General features: G+C 42.4%; 2 protein-coding genes across 3 annotated transcripts; one reads left to right on the forward strand and one right to left on the reverse strand.

Annotated features, from left to right (window-relative positions):
* Positions 1-212: 212 nt before the first annotated feature.
* On the reverse strand, positions 213-11,718 carry arl8 (ADP-ribosylation factor-like 8). 2 transcript variants are annotated; one of them, XM_020494792.2, is made up of 7 exons: positions 11,324-11,718; positions 11,088-11,227; positions 7,683-7,743; positions 7,174-7,321; positions 4,573-4,656; positions 4,076-4,227; positions 213-3,921 (listed from the first exon to the last, which is right to left on the reverse strand). In XM_020494792.2, the coding sequence occupies exons 2-7, from the start codon at positions 11,131-11,133 to the stop codon at positions 3,873-3,875; spliced, it is 540 nt and encodes a 179-aa protein (XP_020350381.1). In that variant the 5' UTR covers positions 11,134-11,227; positions 11,324-11,718; the 3' UTR covers positions 213-3,872. The 2 variants fall into 2 exon arrangements, with proteins under 2 accessions (XP_020350381.1, XP_031691843.1); XM_031835983.1 differs by having other exon boundaries at positions 11,088-11,700.
* Positions 11,719-12,805: 1,087 nt separating this feature from the next.
* On the forward strand, positions 12,806-15,009 carry LOC109900194 (serine/threonine-protein kinase pim-3-like). Its single transcript, XM_020495900.2, has 7 exons — positions 12,806-13,208; positions 13,407-13,433; positions 13,518-13,612; positions 13,728-13,778; positions 13,947-14,325; positions 14,428-14,604; positions 14,887-15,009. The coding sequence occupies exons 1-7, from the start codon at positions 12,806-12,808 to the stop codon at positions 14,991-14,993; spliced, it is 1,239 nt and encodes a 412-aa protein (XP_020351489.1). The 3' UTR covers positions 14,994-15,009.
* Positions 15,010-16,689: the final 1,680 nt, after the last annotated feature.

Raw genomic sequence — 16,689 nt, forward strand, 5'->3', positions numbered from 1 at the left:
CTGCCTGTGTAAACGCAGCCTTAGTCATGACAGCTGCTAGGTTCTCTGTTCTGAGAAGGGTCTCTGCAGATGTCCTCATATGTTCATCAGGTCTTCACCCATGAGAGGGTACAAACAGTATGAGACTGCTGGCAGCCAGCTGTGGATGCCTGAAACATTAAAAAGCAAATCGCAGCCTTCTGGGCCTAGTCAGTGAACAAACCAAATTCACATTTCAAAATACAATATTTTATTTAAAAATAAAACTGAAATGTGCAACCCAGATCATACATGTCATTATCATCCTGATTTAAGTGTCTGACAGAGTATAAAGCACTAGGTACCAATGGAATGCACTATGATTCTGAAGAGACTGGGTATGTGTCCCAATTCCAAATGGCACTCTACTGATAGTAGTACACTATATAGGGAATATGGAGCCCTTCGGGACACATCCTGGGTCCATCGGTTTCACATAATGCTAACTGTGTGTCAATTAAAACCAGTGGACTCAGATACTCTCCCGGACCAGGGTGGACGCCACTGCTCTTTGTAACTTGCCGCACGATGGACCAGGGCCCAGTTTCCCACTGAAACTTAGGCTTATGACCGTTTTAATCTTCCCTACAACAGTCAAAGCTATAACATGCTATTCACAAACCACCACACTGAGTACGTTCAATAAGTGCATTGAGGCCTGTGTTGATACTGCCCTTCTCAGAGCAGGGTTCTGCCTTTCCAATCTTAACATTAGAATTACTGACGAGGGATCAGCTCCTAGAGAGATGTTATTTATTGTCTATGGCTACAAATATTGAGGCGGCTTATTCTAATGTTTACCCTATAAAAACGCACTAAATCAAGTTTTGGCAAATACTAGACGGAAGGCTAGTCTACAATTAGCTATATATTCAAATACAGTATATTAGGTCTGTAGCCTATACTGTATTTATCTTTTAAAGTCACGCAGAAGGGCAAGAAAAAGCATCTAACGACATACGTAGCTGTTCTACAAGTGGCCTGATGTCGTTAAATAAGTGTTTAAGAGCAGCTTTATTAAAACGGTGGTTTTGGGAAACAGCTTAGAGATTTAACGATGCTCCTACGAAGGTCCTAATGATGAACGTAGCCTTAAGGTACTTTGGGGAAACCGGACCCTGAGCTACTCTGAATCTAGTCCCAATGAAAAAGACTGAAGTTGTTTCCTCGACTTCACCACACACACCTGCAAAGTGACACGTGCATAGATCTGTTAGCTATTTAAAAAGAACTCACCCATCAGGCCAATGTCGTAACAAATCCTGGTGGTGAGAGGCCATATGTAGCATGCTTCTCAGAGTAGGAGTGCCAATTTAGGATCAATTTAGTGGTTCCATCCACAATGAGTAAGATTGTGGAATGGGGCTGATTCTAGACTCTGAGAATCTTGATACAGCGGGAACAAGGGATACAATATTGTCAGGGCAAACAGACAGACATTCAGACATAAGAAGAGCATCAACATCCCATTCATTCACATGCGAGTCTGTCTGACATGTGGCACATTTGACACAGGAGAAGCCCTAACCCGAAGTCCTTTTGAGGCCTGTCAGTAGCCTGATCCCAGACCTGTGTGCTTCAGCCAATTTCTCTAACTAGAGAAGTTGGCTAAAACCCAAACAAATCTGGGATCAGGCTAGGTGTTTTGAGGGTACGCAACATAAGCTGATGGGGACTGGAAGGCATGTTCCGACACACTGCAGTCAAAAATGCACAAAGACTACCATATATCTAACGCTTGCTTGGTCCCAGATCCATTAGTGCTTTTGCAAACTCCATTGATGTCCTTGTCAAGCTAAAACAAGGAGGTGGCGTGATAGCAAATAGAGTTAAAGTAGCCTGAGTGTCAGTCTAAGGAGTAATTTCTGTCAGAATAAGGTGATACACTAACAAATGTAGCTGCAATTACTGACCTGCTCAGTTCGACATCTCAACACATACTTGAGATGTATATACGCAAAATGCTAAAATAATCTAATCAAAATGCTGCATTGACATGTGTACAATACTGTTATGAAACTTGAGCTTTGAACACTGATATTACCACGGTAGTGGTTGGTTGGTGCCGAGCGATTACTGCATGAGGTCTGTATGGTTTCGGTTTGATTATTATTTTTCAATAATCAGTTTTCAGTTGATACAATTTTAACATTAAATGCACTGTGGGTTAAATGTTAACAGAAAACAATGATTAAAATTCCCATTATTAGTAGTGACTGCCAATTTACTGCATATCACTTAATTTATTACTTTAAAATATTTCATTCTGTATATTACATTTGTTTTATTTGATGACTAATTCCAAATCTCCTCATCTCTATAGAGCTGCTGCCTATGCTGTCTGACAAACACTATTTTAGTAGTTCTTCAATGGAAATAAGGCATACTATCAATCACTTAGATGAATGTATTTTCAGGTAGAGATACCTCACGAAGCAACTGCTCTCTAAGTGTCTGCCCCACACTAACCTAACATAGCAGGAGTAACGGGGAAAAAAACTGAAAAGTAGGATTATGCATAATGGTCATTGTAGTTAATTATCACGTTTTCTGCACTAAACTATGAATATTGGCCTGTTGGAAAATACGTCGCACAGATCGGGCTTGATCTGATTTATCTGTGGAGAAACTGAAATGTGTGCATTGAGCTCACAGGGAAAAATTACATGGAATTCAAATAATTGAACCAACGTTGGTCAATTAGCGGTTTAAAAAAAACAACATTTTGGTTGATCGCTCAGCACTAGTTAGCACCCCATCTGTTTCCGGTGTGAATGAGTGCTAAGAAAAACAGATCCCAGCGACATTTGCTTGAGAAGTCAAATACAATAAGACTATTCCCAATAATACAGTGGCTCCCACAGTCAAAGAAACAAGCACCATGAGGCTTGTACCCAGTGTGCATCCCAAACGGCACCCTATATAGTGCACTACTTTTGAACAGAGCCCTCTGACCATGTATAATAAGCCCCGACGACAAATGAAATAAAATAAAAAACACATCAAAAAGTTGTTAAAAACATCTTGAACATGCCATCCTGCACACATAGGCCTAAACCAAAACACATGTAACAGACTTCCACTCCTGTAACCAACATAGAATACCATTGTGTTACTGATACTACCCGGTGTCCATTCACCATGATAAACCCCTTCCTTTCTCCAACCTAAGTAAGTTTACCTACTCACTTATGGTAGTCAGGTTAACACTGTTTGGTGTAGGCCTCTGTATAGTAGGCATCAAAATAGACAGACAAATGAATACATGATTGATGAAACACTTCCGCACAGAACATTCAAGAGACCTAAATGTTAATCCAGGTCCTAATATGGCATTATGATTTATAATCATGATATGTAGTGGTGATGGTGTGTCCATCGCTTCAAGTGGACACTTAGTATTCCAGTCTTAGAGGAGAAGTGTTCTTTCTGGCTGTGGTTCCACTGCAGTTTTACCATCAGCTTGATCACATCCAGGTAGCAAAAAGTCCATGTGGTTTAGTAAGAGGGTCCAGTTAACAAGGACCTTATAATAGTGTGGTATTCATTACAGCACACCGTAGCAAAAACATTTTGCAAAGGACAATGGAAAGGAGCATTTCTAATTGGACAAGTTGTGGAAGTCCCTCCCTTTTTTGGTTTGTTTTCTTCTGTTTGGTGCCGAATGAACACAACCCAGGTGAGGTCAAGTTGATGTAGCAGGGAGAGACGCAACACTTGCTTCCCGTGCAGCCTTAAGCTCAAAATTGAACCATTTCTTTTGTTTTTAAGAAGCCAATAGGGAGAGTCTGAGATACCACCAGATAGGTGAGAACGGTAGTCAGTCAGTTCAACATCCAACAAAGGAGAAGGGGCTATCTTAGTCCCGCCCTCGAGGTCATCCACTCCAGGCCCTGGCATAAGCTGAAAAGAAAAAAAGACAAACAGTCTAAGTTGCAGATCCCTTTTGAAGTTTCAGAAGAAGTAATGTTAAGAGGCGTATCACATAGACTATAGAAAGGAACGGGACAGTGTTAAGGTTGTGTGTGTGTCCACGTGATGCCAAGGCCTCTCTCACCCTTCTCCTGTGAGCGCGCAGCATGACTGGATGTGCCAGGGGTGGTCTTTGATGGAGCTGAGGGTGAGGTATTTGGAGATTTCTGCCGCCGACATGCAGTCCTTCATATCCTGCTTGTTGGCAAATATCAACAAAGCTGCCTTTCTTAGGTCCTGGGAAGAAAGAAGGGGCAAAGAGAACAATGCAACTTCCACTACAACATGTGTCCCAACTGGCACTCCATTCCCTTTTTAGTGCATTCATTTTGACTAGAGCCTTATGGCACTATATAAGGAAAAGGGCACCATTTGGGACGCAACCAAGTACAACGGAAACTTCCCTTGAACAATGTGACGGAGGGAACTAGGAATCATTCATGTGGACTTGGAGACCAGCTCCTTGTTTATTTTAGGCTAGCAAAAAAAAATAAGACTAGTTCTGTATGGTTTCCCACCAGTTTTCTGTGCCAGCATGTGTGTGAATGAAGGTCAGAGTACTGGGGGGGTTAATATACGAACCTCATGAGCCAACATCTTATAGAGCTCCTCTTTAGAGATCACCAGCCTCTCTCGGTCTGTGCTGTCCACCACCAAGATGATAAACTGGGAATTACAGGAGAGAAAATGCAAACTGAAATCACTTTATAAATCCTGCAAGAGGAAATTAGACATTTCCGAAAACACGTACTTGCGTACTAAATAGTAGGCGTTTTGAGGTGTGCGAAAATAGATAGTATGTGATATTCAGAAAAAATGTATGCTTTAAAATTGCCAGGTGTCATACTCATTTCAGCTTTTCCTCTAGGAGACTTCGTTGCACCCTTGAGGAAGAGAATAGTCTTTTCACACCCACCCGTGTTTGACAACAGCTGATAATAGGGGTACTCTATTCTTGCGCGATTGTGCATTAGATCACGCCTTCTCAGTATAGATGAGTATTTATGTTTATTTGTTGCTTACTGCATACTTTTTCACTAAACAGTACGTTCTAAATAGTATGTACACTGAACAAAAATATAAAGGTCAAACATTGGTCCCAGGTTTCATGAGCTGAAATAAAAGATCCCAGAAATTGAGCACAAATTGGTTTACATCCCTGATGATGAGCATTTCTCCTTTGCCAAGATAATCCACCTGCCAGATTTTTTAAATTTAACTTGGCAAGGCAGTTAAGAACAAAAATGTACAATGACTGCCTACCCAAGCCAAACCCAGATGCTGGGCCAATTGTGCCACCCTATGAAACTACCAATCACGGCCGGATGTGATACAGCCTGGATTCGAACCAGGGAATTTGGTAACGCCTCTTGCAAAGAGATGCAGTGTCTTTGAGCCCAAAGATTTTGCATATCAAGAAGCTGATTAAACAGCATTATCATAACACATGTGCCTGTTGTGCTGGGGACAATAAAAGGCCTTTCTAAAATGTGCAGTTGTCACACACAACTACACAAGTACATTAATGCGATAGACCATATGACTGGACAGGAAATAGAAGGCATCAGCTGAATGTTAAGTGTTTCCTGTCAGGTATTTTAAATTGTCTGTATTGTCTACTTCTTAAATGTTTGAAGTCTTGATTTGTAATTGTTTAATGTCTCATTAATTGGTCTTGGAACACAGAAAGATTAGCTAGCGTTATAGCGTTAGCTAATGGGGAGCCTAATAAAAATGACCCCAAAAAAATTGGGTTATGTTATGGGCCGGCATAAGCTACGGACAACAAACACAATTGCATTTTATCGATGCAGAGTGATAAGCGTGACGAGATCCTGAGGCCCATTGTCGTGCCATTCATCTGCCTCAATCACCATGTTTCAGCATGATAATGCACGGCCTCATGTCACAAGGATCTGTACACAATTCCTGGAAGCTGAAAATATCCTAGTTCTGCCATGGCCTGTAAACTCAGACATGTCACACATTGAGCATGTTTGGGATGCTCTGGGTCGACATGTATGACAGCGTGTTCCAGTTCCAGCAACTTCCCACATCCATTTAAGATGACTGGGACAACATTCCACAATCAACAACCTGATCAACTCTATGCGAAGGAGATGTGTCACACTGCATGAGGTAAATGGTGGCCAGATACGGACTGGTTTTCTGAGCCACAGCCCTAAAAAAATTAAGGTATCTGTGACCAACAGATGCATCTCTATTCCCATTCACGTGAAATCCACAGATTAGGACCTAATTTATTTTGATTTGCTGACTTCGTTATGAACTCAGTAAAATCTTTGCAATTGTTGTATGTTGTGTTTATATTTTGTTCACTACAGTAACATTATTACAAAGTACGCAGTTTAAATAAGTACTAGGCAAGACAGATTTTGGACACGGCCAATAGGTTTGTCACCAGCAAGACACTATGCTCGGACTCATTGAGTGAGCGAGAGGGATTTGGAATGATTGGCCACGTGCGACTGGGAAGACAAGTACAGCAACAGACAAGTTACAGAGACAGAGCACAGATGGCTGGTGAAACAAACTCATGACTTCCATAGAAGCCAATAGATTCAATAGGACACTTCATCTTTTCAGATGCCATTTAGAACAGGTACAGTGAAACATGGTGGGTGGATATTTCCGAGCGGAGACCCTCACAATTGGGCTTGCGGCTAGCATGCTAATGACTCATTGTGTATCGTTCAGAGAGCATAGCAGATGTGGATGCAGTGTTTGTGCTGAAGTGAGCATGTGGACAGAGCCTAGCAGATGTCAGGTTCCAGAATTGGCAAGAGTGTGTGATACGGTTTGAAGAGTCCTACTGGGGGGGTTTTAAAACAGAGCTCCAATGAAGAGCCACATTCCTCATCCTCCTCTTCCCCTCACTCTTACCACAAGCTGCTGAGGCAAAACGTGCCTTTCAGACAGGCCTCTGTCAGCGTGACCTTTGAACCCGGGGACGCCCCTTTGGTCCGTCTGTGCTCTGAACAAACACGGCAGCTGGGTAATACTTTTGTTCCCCTCTCTGACAGCATCTATTAGGGATTAGGAGCCCCACTATTTACAACACACACCACTGGACCTTTATGCACCGTCTGTCTGCTACCACTAAAACGTACAGCACTGGCCACTGGGTGAGTAGAGTATGTTGGGGTGGTGGGTGTAACTTACCTCTGTGTTGGAGTAATAGGTGTTCCAGGAGGAGCGGAGAGACTCCTGTCCCCCGATGTCCCACATGAGGAAGTGGGTGTTCTTCACCACTATCTCCTCCACATTACTCCCAATGGTGGGTGAGGTATGGACCACCTCATTCATCAGACTGAGGAGGAAGTTACAAAAACGTTGCAGTCATCTACCTCAGAGAGCAACAGTCATTAGTAGGATGGACAGGAATTTTCCCTAAACATAGAAAAACTATTGAGTTTTAGTTGAAGATACATGGAGAAAGTAGACAAGGGGGAGGAAATTGTAGTAGTCCCGAGTGGTGCAGCAGTCTAAGGCACTGCATCGCAGGGTAAGAAGTGTCCCTGGTTCTAATCCAGGCTGTATCACATTTAGATGTAATTTTGAGTCCCATAGGGCGGAGCACAATTGGTCCAGCGTCTGGCCGTCATTGTAAATAAGTTCTTAACCGACTTGCCTAGTTAAATAAAGGTTAAAAAGTTTTTTTAAGTACTCACAATTGGTACAGTATGGTGGTCTTTCCAGCATTGTCCAACCCGACAATAATCACCTTGTGTTCTGCAACAAAGAAAGTGTGCACAGGTTACAGTTTCCCTTCCCAAGATACACTACCTTCTTGCCACACTAAGATTAAGGGAGGGGAAGCTGATCCTAGATCTGTACCTACGGGAAACTTCACGCCATTTTCAAAGCTAATTAGCCTACCTCTTCAAGCAAATTCTCTCTTACCTTAGCTCCTAGCTTTAGCTGGCCTAACACAAGTGCAAGTAGCCCACCCCCCCAAAATCACCATACAGGGTCTTTAGCTTCTGTGTTGCTTTAGGGCCTTTAACACTTCACTGTCATACAGAGGTGGCTGGCAGACCAAAGCCTGAATCAAAGTTGGCACGTCTGTGTTAGAATATCCCCCATAGGGGACTTCACCTTTGAAGCCCATGGGTGACAAGGAGGAAGGTAGTACTATCAGAAGGCTGATGACTTTGACAGGCTTTGGCACACAACAGATGATGTCGTCAAATGTTCCACAGCTATTGCTTCCTGAGAGGATAGCTACCTTGTTGTGGATGTGGGTTGGCCCGGCCAAAAAAAGCTCGCAGAGAGAGTTGAGACTTTATTACATGCAAAGAACACTATCCAACATTTCCATATCCATGGACTGGTGTGAACTCTATATTTTCCATTCAAACATTTTCAATATGACAAACACAAAGATGGAAGTGGTCCAGAATGCACATTCCACAAGCATCCATCCTAGTAGTATCTCACTACCATTAACTCTGTTGATGTGAGTGAAACTGGTAGAGTTCTAAGCCCCCGAAATTGTAAATTCTGACTTGTCTCTCGGATCTGATATAAAATTGCCACGGATCTGTGCAATTAAAATTGATTTGTCATCTGGACCAGTCCTCTTCAATTTAATGTGCGTGAGACAGACAAGAACCGCACAAGCTTTATCGTTGTCAGCCAACTGCAACTCAAAAACATACAGCTTCTGTCCAGCTGAAAGTGATTTCGGCTGCTCGCCTCACGTCCGCCTGCTGCTGAGAGAGAGCGAGAAAGGAGCAATGTCCTCAGGGACAAGTTTAATATTGTAGTGGAGAAAGATGAGAAGAACGTTGTCCAAATGGAACTCACTATTCAGGTTTGATGCAGTTTTCTATCCTATTTGTTTTGGTTCCCATTATCATTTGTTTTATTATTTTTGTATATTATTATTAGCCTATTAAATAACATAAACCAGTTCTTGAAATATGCAAAAACATTGTATCATTTTGTTGCCCAAATTAAATTCTGTCTTTTGTGCTCTGTATTTAGGTTATAAGTAGGCCTGTTATAAAAGAACATTTGCCTATTGCTGTCATTTGTTGGGTAGACCTACAGTAGGCACTCACATTTATTGGTAATTACTGCAATATAGGCCTGTTCAAGGTTTAAATCAGTTATTTAAATACGGTTTGTCAGCCATTTTCTTTGGCCAAATTTAGAGTAATGTTACATTTGCTGCAATATAACATAATTATCAGAAGGCCTAGGGCTACTCGCACTCAAACCATGAAAAGGAAAAAAACTAAAAAAGGGCAAGACGCAAAACTCAATTTAATGCTGCAATATAATAACCTGTTTGTATTTTCCCTGTAAACAATGACTTTATTAGGGTAATATCAAAATTAACTTCTGTGAAGGTTTGGTATGGCTAGCTATTATGCTTAGCTAATGGGGCACCAGGTAACCAAGTGGTTAGAGCGTTGGGCCAGTAACCGGAAGGTTGCAGGATCGAATCCCCGAGCATTTAACCAAGGGGTTGGGTTAAATGCGGAAGATACATTCAGTTGGACAACTGCGAACCAGCGACACTTTATATTTCTTATAGCTCTTCCTTTATACTTATTTAAAAAAATAAATGGACACCTATGCCTTCCTTTAAACTTTTTTATATATATATATCATACTGATGAATTTAGCACTCAAATCTCATACATCTGAACTGTGAGGTGGACAATTGTTTTCAGATAGTAGAAACTAATTGAATAGGCTATAAAGTTTTTAATATGCTACACATTGAAACAACAAATCTATATATTTTCAGTTTAAGGGCAAGTAACTGTGGATCATTTGGCCAAGTTCGCTAGTTTATTGATGTCGCTGGCAGCGCCCAGCTTGGGGTTCTCTCGCTCCCTCTTTCTACTCTCGGACCTAAACGAGCACTGGTCTGTTTTTCCACAGGTCTTTTCGTAAGAGGTTAGACTGTCTTCGAGTCCATTCGGAACGGGTCTATTTTTATTTATTTATGCATATCGGGTCAGGTGGGAATGCCATGGATCCATTTCGGAATGACTTTTTTGACCTGTTAAAGTCCTCTAGTCTAAAACACTGGAGGCTGGGATTAGCAATTCACTGGTCCTCTTCTGTCTCACTGAGGGATTAGGCCAATGGGATACACAATTCCACAGGATTACCTTATGGCCCAACATTGCGGGACAGTAGTATGAGAGTTGTTCTACTATAGATGACCTCCATTGGTATACAGATCTGGGACCAGGCTAGCATGAGTGCCAGTCTGTTTGTGCTATCATCATGACAACTCCTTGTCCCGCATTGTCATGTTTGGCTTGACAATGAGAAATGTAGTTGAAAAGAGCACAAACAGATATGGGACCAGGTTTAAGGGGGCGGGAGGTAACCTAGAGGTTAGAGCATTCGGCCAGTAACTGAAAGGTTGCTAAATCGAATCCCCGAGCGGACACGGTATAAATCTGTCGTTCTGTTTCTAATCAAGGCAGTTAACCCACTGTTCCTAGGCCGTCATTGTAAATAAACATTAATTTTTAAAAGACTTGCCTAGTTATTTTTTTTTTTTAAGGCTCTGCCCAATTCCATTATATTGACATGTTCTTTCTCTGCAGGATTGAAAAGACAGGAAAGGGCCATTACAACACGTCTTTGTTATCCATTTAGCCCTATAAAACTCCAAACCGACTTCCACATCCTTCCACGTCCCTTGTGTCCATTTCTCAAAGTCAACAGAAACAGTAGCCTAAACAGCAAGTCCGAAATTGGACCACAGACTGCATATTATTCCTCTCAAACATGTGGCTATTTGAGTGTTAACGTTACATCTAACAGTATCCTTAGCTGGCTGATTCTGTGAACCTCTACCACCATTAGATTATGTTGCAGACGGTAACTCCCTAACATTGAGCTAAAATAAATAAATAAATAGTTAGCCAACTAACTAGACCACTACTATGTGTTGTTGTGCATGCAGCCATTGTCAAGGAATAACGTTAACTACACATCGGGACGAAGAACAGCTGGCAACCAAAAACGTTAGCTAGCCAACCAACCAACTAACGTCAGCTAACTAGCAAGCTAAAAATGTTAGCTGATAGATAAGTACTCACCTTGATTGCAAAAGAAACTCCACAGTTTGGCAAATATAAGACCCATGTCGTTAGTGGTTTAAACTGCAAAGAGTGGACAGTCGACGTATCCAGGGCTAAATAACGTCGTTAGCTGACACAACAAGCACCCGTTAGTAGTTCTGAAATGAATAACCAGGTCCACAACAAGCAACGTAAATTAACTCGCTAGCTCCACAACAAAACTCTAGTTGAGAAATGATTAGCTAACTAGCTACCTTTCTTTACTATCCGAGGTACCAGACTCAGTTATTTTGTATATGGGCTAACGTTAACTAGCATCAACAGAGTCACTACTACTATCCGTTATGGCCAAATACGTTGACACAACACTCTTTCCTGATGGTGCCTTTGGAATTCTGTTTACGTGAGCTAACGGCCCGGAGCTAAGTTAGCTAGCTAAGGGTTTAACATTAACCACTTCAAGTCGACTCGTTTCCAGCTGCTAGCTAGCCAACTCCACTGTGAGAACCTTATATACACGAAGTTGTCCTTAATCCGAGATCTGTCTGTGTGTTCTAGCCTCTTCAAATTGACTGTTCGTGTAAACCCAGATGCAGTGTATTTCAAAAGCCACCCCCGGCCTAAGTGTCAGGTTACAATTGATGACGTTGACGCCAGGGGCTCAATAATTGGTTGAAAATGTACAGGATTATTTTTCATTTAAAAAAACCTGAATAAAATGTTTATTTATATATTCACGAGTATTTCTTTTACAACAAGCGTGGGGGTTGCTGTCGCCGGGACTGGCCGCGTTGTTGTTAAGAGTGAGCTATTGTGACATCAACTGTGTGACAAAGTTGTGCCAGATGACATCATCATGTCTGACATATTTTGATGGACAAATCAATCAAACGGGTCCACCACCTCACCGGAACAACGTTCTATATTCACACTCCTGGTAGGTTCTACATTTGATTGACTTCAACGATAATCCAACCAGACCTGGGTTGAAACACTGTTTGAAATCAGGCCAATGGAACAGTCCTAAAATGACAAACCCCGCCTAATTTGGCACTCCAGGTAAAGGCTAAAGCAAACAGTCATAGTAATAATAATAAATAGGTGGGTGTTTACATCTGTCCTACTTCATGTGTGTATTAAACATGTGTGAATTATATTTTTGTGTGTGCATATGGCTCAGAGAGTGGTGTTCAGTGTTACTTTGTAAAGTATTTGAAAGATTTCAAATAGTATTTGAACCCAGGACTGAATTCAACAGAATAGGTTATGGTGAGAAAAAAGTGTGTAAATGGTGTCTTCGATGTCAACAGCATATCCCAAAAACGACTGCAAAATGTGAAAAATAGTATCAAAGTTCAAGTATGAGCTTGAACTTTCTTTCAATTGGTTTGTTTTACCCTAGAATAGACTATATATAATTGTTTTCACCATATTGCTTAGGCAATCAAATCCTTTCAGACCTACACAATTTTATGGGGCCTAGTGGCTCTGGGTTTGTCTCTGTTCTGGACAGAGCTTATATATATATCTATTATAATGGCAAAGTAGCTTATTGGTGCACTTGCAAATCACTCTATTTTCTTATAAAGGTTATCACAAATATCCCAAAATAAAATGTTAGGACTGTCTGACTGTTTCAGAACAAGGGGCTGAGAATGAAGAGGAAGTGCAGGTTCAATGTGGATAGGGGCGAACGCCCAACCAAAAAACGGTCCAGCCAGCAGGCCATAACCAAAATGGTTTCCTTGGTGCTCCCTTGTCCTAAACTGACACAGAGCACTCTCCAGAAACTGCAGATTGAGAGTGAGGCTGACCCTGACTGGCCCACTCCTATGGAGACCAGGGCAATTTCAAAGATGCCAAGGAAAAAGGGCCTACCAACCCCCAAGATGGAGGACAAGGGAACCCAATGCGACATGGGATCAAAGAGGAAAAGGATGACTTTTTTCCAAGATCTGGATTCAGACGACCTTAGGACTGCTAAGAAGATCAAGGTCACCATGGCATCCGGGTCATACAGCTCCTTTAGCTCCTCCACATCAACAGACGCATCCACCAGCAGCGAGAGAACCGACTCTAAAGGTTCAGAAGTCTGTGATAAACAGAAGACCATAGTCCGGCGCAACCCACCACGCAGAGGTCAAACACATCGGTTATAATTTGCCTTAGTTTTGAGTGACCAGACACCACAGAGTGTTTCAATGAGATAATTCAACTGTGGCCAATTGTTGTAAAATGCAAATACCTAAAGGCCTACAGGGCTGACTTACAGTAAGTCAAGTGTACAATAAAGCCCCCTGTCTGATTAGTTTTATTGCTCTGTTTGTGCTCTTCTAGATCTGGTTATTGTCCTCAATGAAGCCTGTTAGACATTGAATAGCCTGATAAACAGTGTGTGGTTAGGGGAGGGACTGGGCCGTGTCCTTAACTGTGACATTTGTGTTGCAGCCAGTTTCACCTCGCTCTATAACGTGGGCAAGTTGCTGGGAAAAGGAGGCTGTGGGTCCGTCTATGAGGGAACACGAAAGGAAGATGGGAGAGAAGTAATCATCCCTCCCTCTCTTTCCTCCCACTTTAGATCTGTCCATCCACAGCATAAGACATTACCACAATTATGTTGATTATTCACAACGTGTTTCTCCCTTCTCCGTCACTCAGGTCGCCATTAAGTACATCCCTAAGGGTGTATCGGAGTACTACCTCACAATCGTAAGTACAGTCTGATAAATGTGTACGGGCCTACCCAACAAACCACAAAAACAGTCACATCGGAGTGCTAGCCTACCTAATAATTGTATGTACAGTCAGACCGATATAACGGCCCACTGTGCACTGCCAATGCATGAAACGGTTGTTAATCAACCTTCCCCCGTTTAGCCTGGAACAACGCACAGGCTGCCCCTGGAGGTCGCCCTGATGCAGATCGTGTCGAGGCCCCCTGTCTGTGAACACGTGCTGGAGCTGGTGGATTGGTTCGAGCAGCCCAGGAAGTTTATCCTGGTCCTGGAGCGTCCCACCTCCTGCATGGACCTGTACGACTACTGTGAGACGATGGGTGGGAAGCTCAACGAGGCCATGGCGAGGGTCATCATGCTCCAGGTGGTTCTGGCGGTACGGCACTGCCGAGACCGCGGCGTCATCCACCGCGACATCAAAGTGGAGAACCTGCTGGTGCAGACGGACACTCTGAACGTCAAGCTCATCGACTTCGGCTGCGGGGATCTGCTGAGGGAGAAACTCTTCAGGGACTTTGCTGGTGAGAAGAGATGAAGACTGAATAGCATTGGTGTTGTGGGCTTCGGGCAAAGTAATGTAACACCCCCCCCCCCCCCCCCATCTCTCCCCCCATCTGTCTCAGGCACTACAGAGTTCTCCCCCCCTGAGTGGGTTCTGGATGGAAAGTACCAGGGGCGCAAAGCCACCATCTGGTCCCTGGGTGTGCTTCTGTTTGGCCTGGTCAACGGTGACCTGCCCTTCAGGAAGGAGGCCGAAATCATCCGAGGACGCCTGCGCTTCAAGAGAGGGATCTCCAAAGGTATATAGTTGCAGCTGGGAGGAGAGTAGGCGTGTTTAGGGAGTAGGGTGCAATTTGGTACGGGTCCAATTACCAGTGCTTTATCTACACACTATCCAAAGCGATGACGACACAGTAGAAACACAGAATTGAACTATTTTGCATACAAAAAATGGTTTAGGGTAGGATACATGATTAATAGAGTTTAAACTGAAGTTTGCAACAAGTGTGTTCTCTCTGTATACTTTTTTCTACTGTAACAAGATACCATTTGTGACTCTGTCTAATCCTATTGTTCCATAGAATGCAGAGACCTGGTCCGCTGGTGCCTCAAGCAAGACCCTCTGAAGCGGCCCGTTCTGGAGCAGATCCTCCTGCACGACTGGCTGTCGGACCGGGCTCGCCCCTAAGTCCGTGTCCGTTGCAAATGCCATAAGAAATACTGATATGAAATACATTTATTCCCGTGTCATCAAACAATGTCATGTCGCATATTTTATGTCATACCTATCAGATCTTTTACAAAATCCATTTATCCATTCTGTAACTGACAGCTCTTGTTTGTTACTCTCGGTTTTTTCTTTGCAGGTTCTATAGCGATGTAAGCAAATTCAGGAGGGTAGGAGTGGGAACTTGGAGTGGGGAGAGATTTTGGTCATTTGGAATTAGTAGCTGTTAGTACCAAAAACAACATCCCCTTTTATGGTACTTAACTGGACAATTGGGTCTTAAAATTCTTTAGTGTTCAAAACCAAACCCTCCTCCAATGGAATTAGCCAAAGACAGCATCGAAAAAGAAGAACGGAGAAGAGGACACCAAAAATCACCTGATATCACATTTGATCTGCGCAACCAACTGGGAATGAGGACTGAAATTCAAAGCAGCTCTCCAGGGAACAATTTTGCAGAACGTGAAGTGACACTCCAATTGTAGATAGGACCTTCAAAACAATGCTGAGTTCTTACCCTCCTTTTGTGCTGCAAGGGCTTGAAGAGAGATTGTAACAGGGATAATGCTTGGAGATTTTGCTACACTGATGAGAGAAAATATGTTTTTTTATTCAACCCCTGTACAACATCTTACCTTCGCCTTTGAGCTGATGTTGACAAAGGGAGGATACAGAAACTCTCCATAGAATAACAACTTTAGGTTCCCCTAGACTGCACTGAGCCAGCTACCACTGTTCTAGTACTGAGCTTGAAGAGAACAACAGCCGAACTGGTAGGAAACTCCAACAGGAAGAGACCTTCAGAAAGACACCGCTGAGACCAGGTCTGACCTCCTCTGCTGCAAGGGCTTGAAGAGAGATAGTACTCGAGGGGAGTGAATTCCAATCGACCCTTTTACAGCATATTACTTTCACCTTTCAGTGTCTCCCGAGTGGCGCAGCGGTCTAAGGCACTGCATCACAGTGTAAGAGGCGTCACTACAGTCCATGGATAGATTCCAGGCTGTATCACATCTGGCCGTGATTGGGAGTCCCATAGGGCGGCGCACAATTGGCCCAGTGTCGTCCGGGTTTGGCCGGGGTAGGCCGTCATTGTAAATAAGATTTTGTTCTTAACTGACTTGCCTAGTTAAATAAAGGTTAAATATATATATATATATATATATATATATATATATATATATATATATATATATATATATTTTTTTTTTTTTAAATCAGCTGACACAGGAATGCCAATGACAGTTCTGAGCAGAAACAACAGTTTTGCCTTAAAATGTAATACGATTAAAAACACATTTCACATCAGTGTCCTGGATGTAGTTAGGATTATAACCTTAGTATTAATCTTAGTTTAAGTGAAGTAAATTAGAGGTGAAAAATGGTGTCCTCAAGAAAATAAAAAAAAACAATGAAGCATCCCAAATCTGTTGTCTGGTGTAGTTTTAGATGTCACATTTTATAGATACTATTTATGAGTAGGTAATAATAATCTGTAAGTGACTATCACATGTGAGTTGATTAATGTTTGATTAATGTACATAAACTCAAAACATATATACAAAATCTCTGAATTATCATTGAACTGAAATGTGAGTGTCAATAGCAACATGGATATAGAACAACATGCAGAACAGTATCTAAAGAACGAGAAAAC

Source organism: Oncorhynchus kisutch, linkage group LG11 (genome assembly GCF_002021735.2).
Source record: "Oncorhynchus kisutch isolate 150728-3 linkage group LG11, Okis_V2, whole genome shotgun sequence".
Taxonomy (NCBI): Eukaryota; Metazoa; Chordata; class Actinopteri; order Salmoniformes; family Salmonidae; genus Oncorhynchus; species Oncorhynchus kisutch.

Bases quoted from the DNA above. Each gene is read 5' to 3' on its own strand.
- LOC109900194 (XM_020495900.2), top strand. From the start codon at position 12,806: ATGGTTTCCTTGGTGCTCCCTTGTCCTAAACTGACACAGAGCACTCTC. The intron at 13,779-13,946 runs GTAAGTACAGTC...TCCCCCGTTTAG, and splicing joins CGGAGTACTACCTCACAATC to CCTGGAACAACGCACAGGCT. The intron at 14,326-14,427 runs GTGAGAAGAGAT...CATCTGTCTCAG, and splicing joins ACTCTTCAGGGACTTTGCTG to GCACTACAGAGTTCTCCCCC.
- arl8 (XM_020494792.2), bottom strand. From the start codon at position 11,133: ATGGGTCTTATATTTGCCAAACTGTGGAGTTTCTTTTGCAATCAAG. The intron at 7,744-11,087 runs GTGAGTACTTAT...TCTTTGTTGCAG, and splicing joins GAGTTTCTTTTGCAATCAAG to AACACAAGGTGATTATTGTC. The intron at 4,228-4,572 runs GTTCGTATATTA...CTTTCTTCCCAG, and splicing joins ATAAGATGTTGGCTCATGAG to GACCTAAGAAAGGCAGCTTT.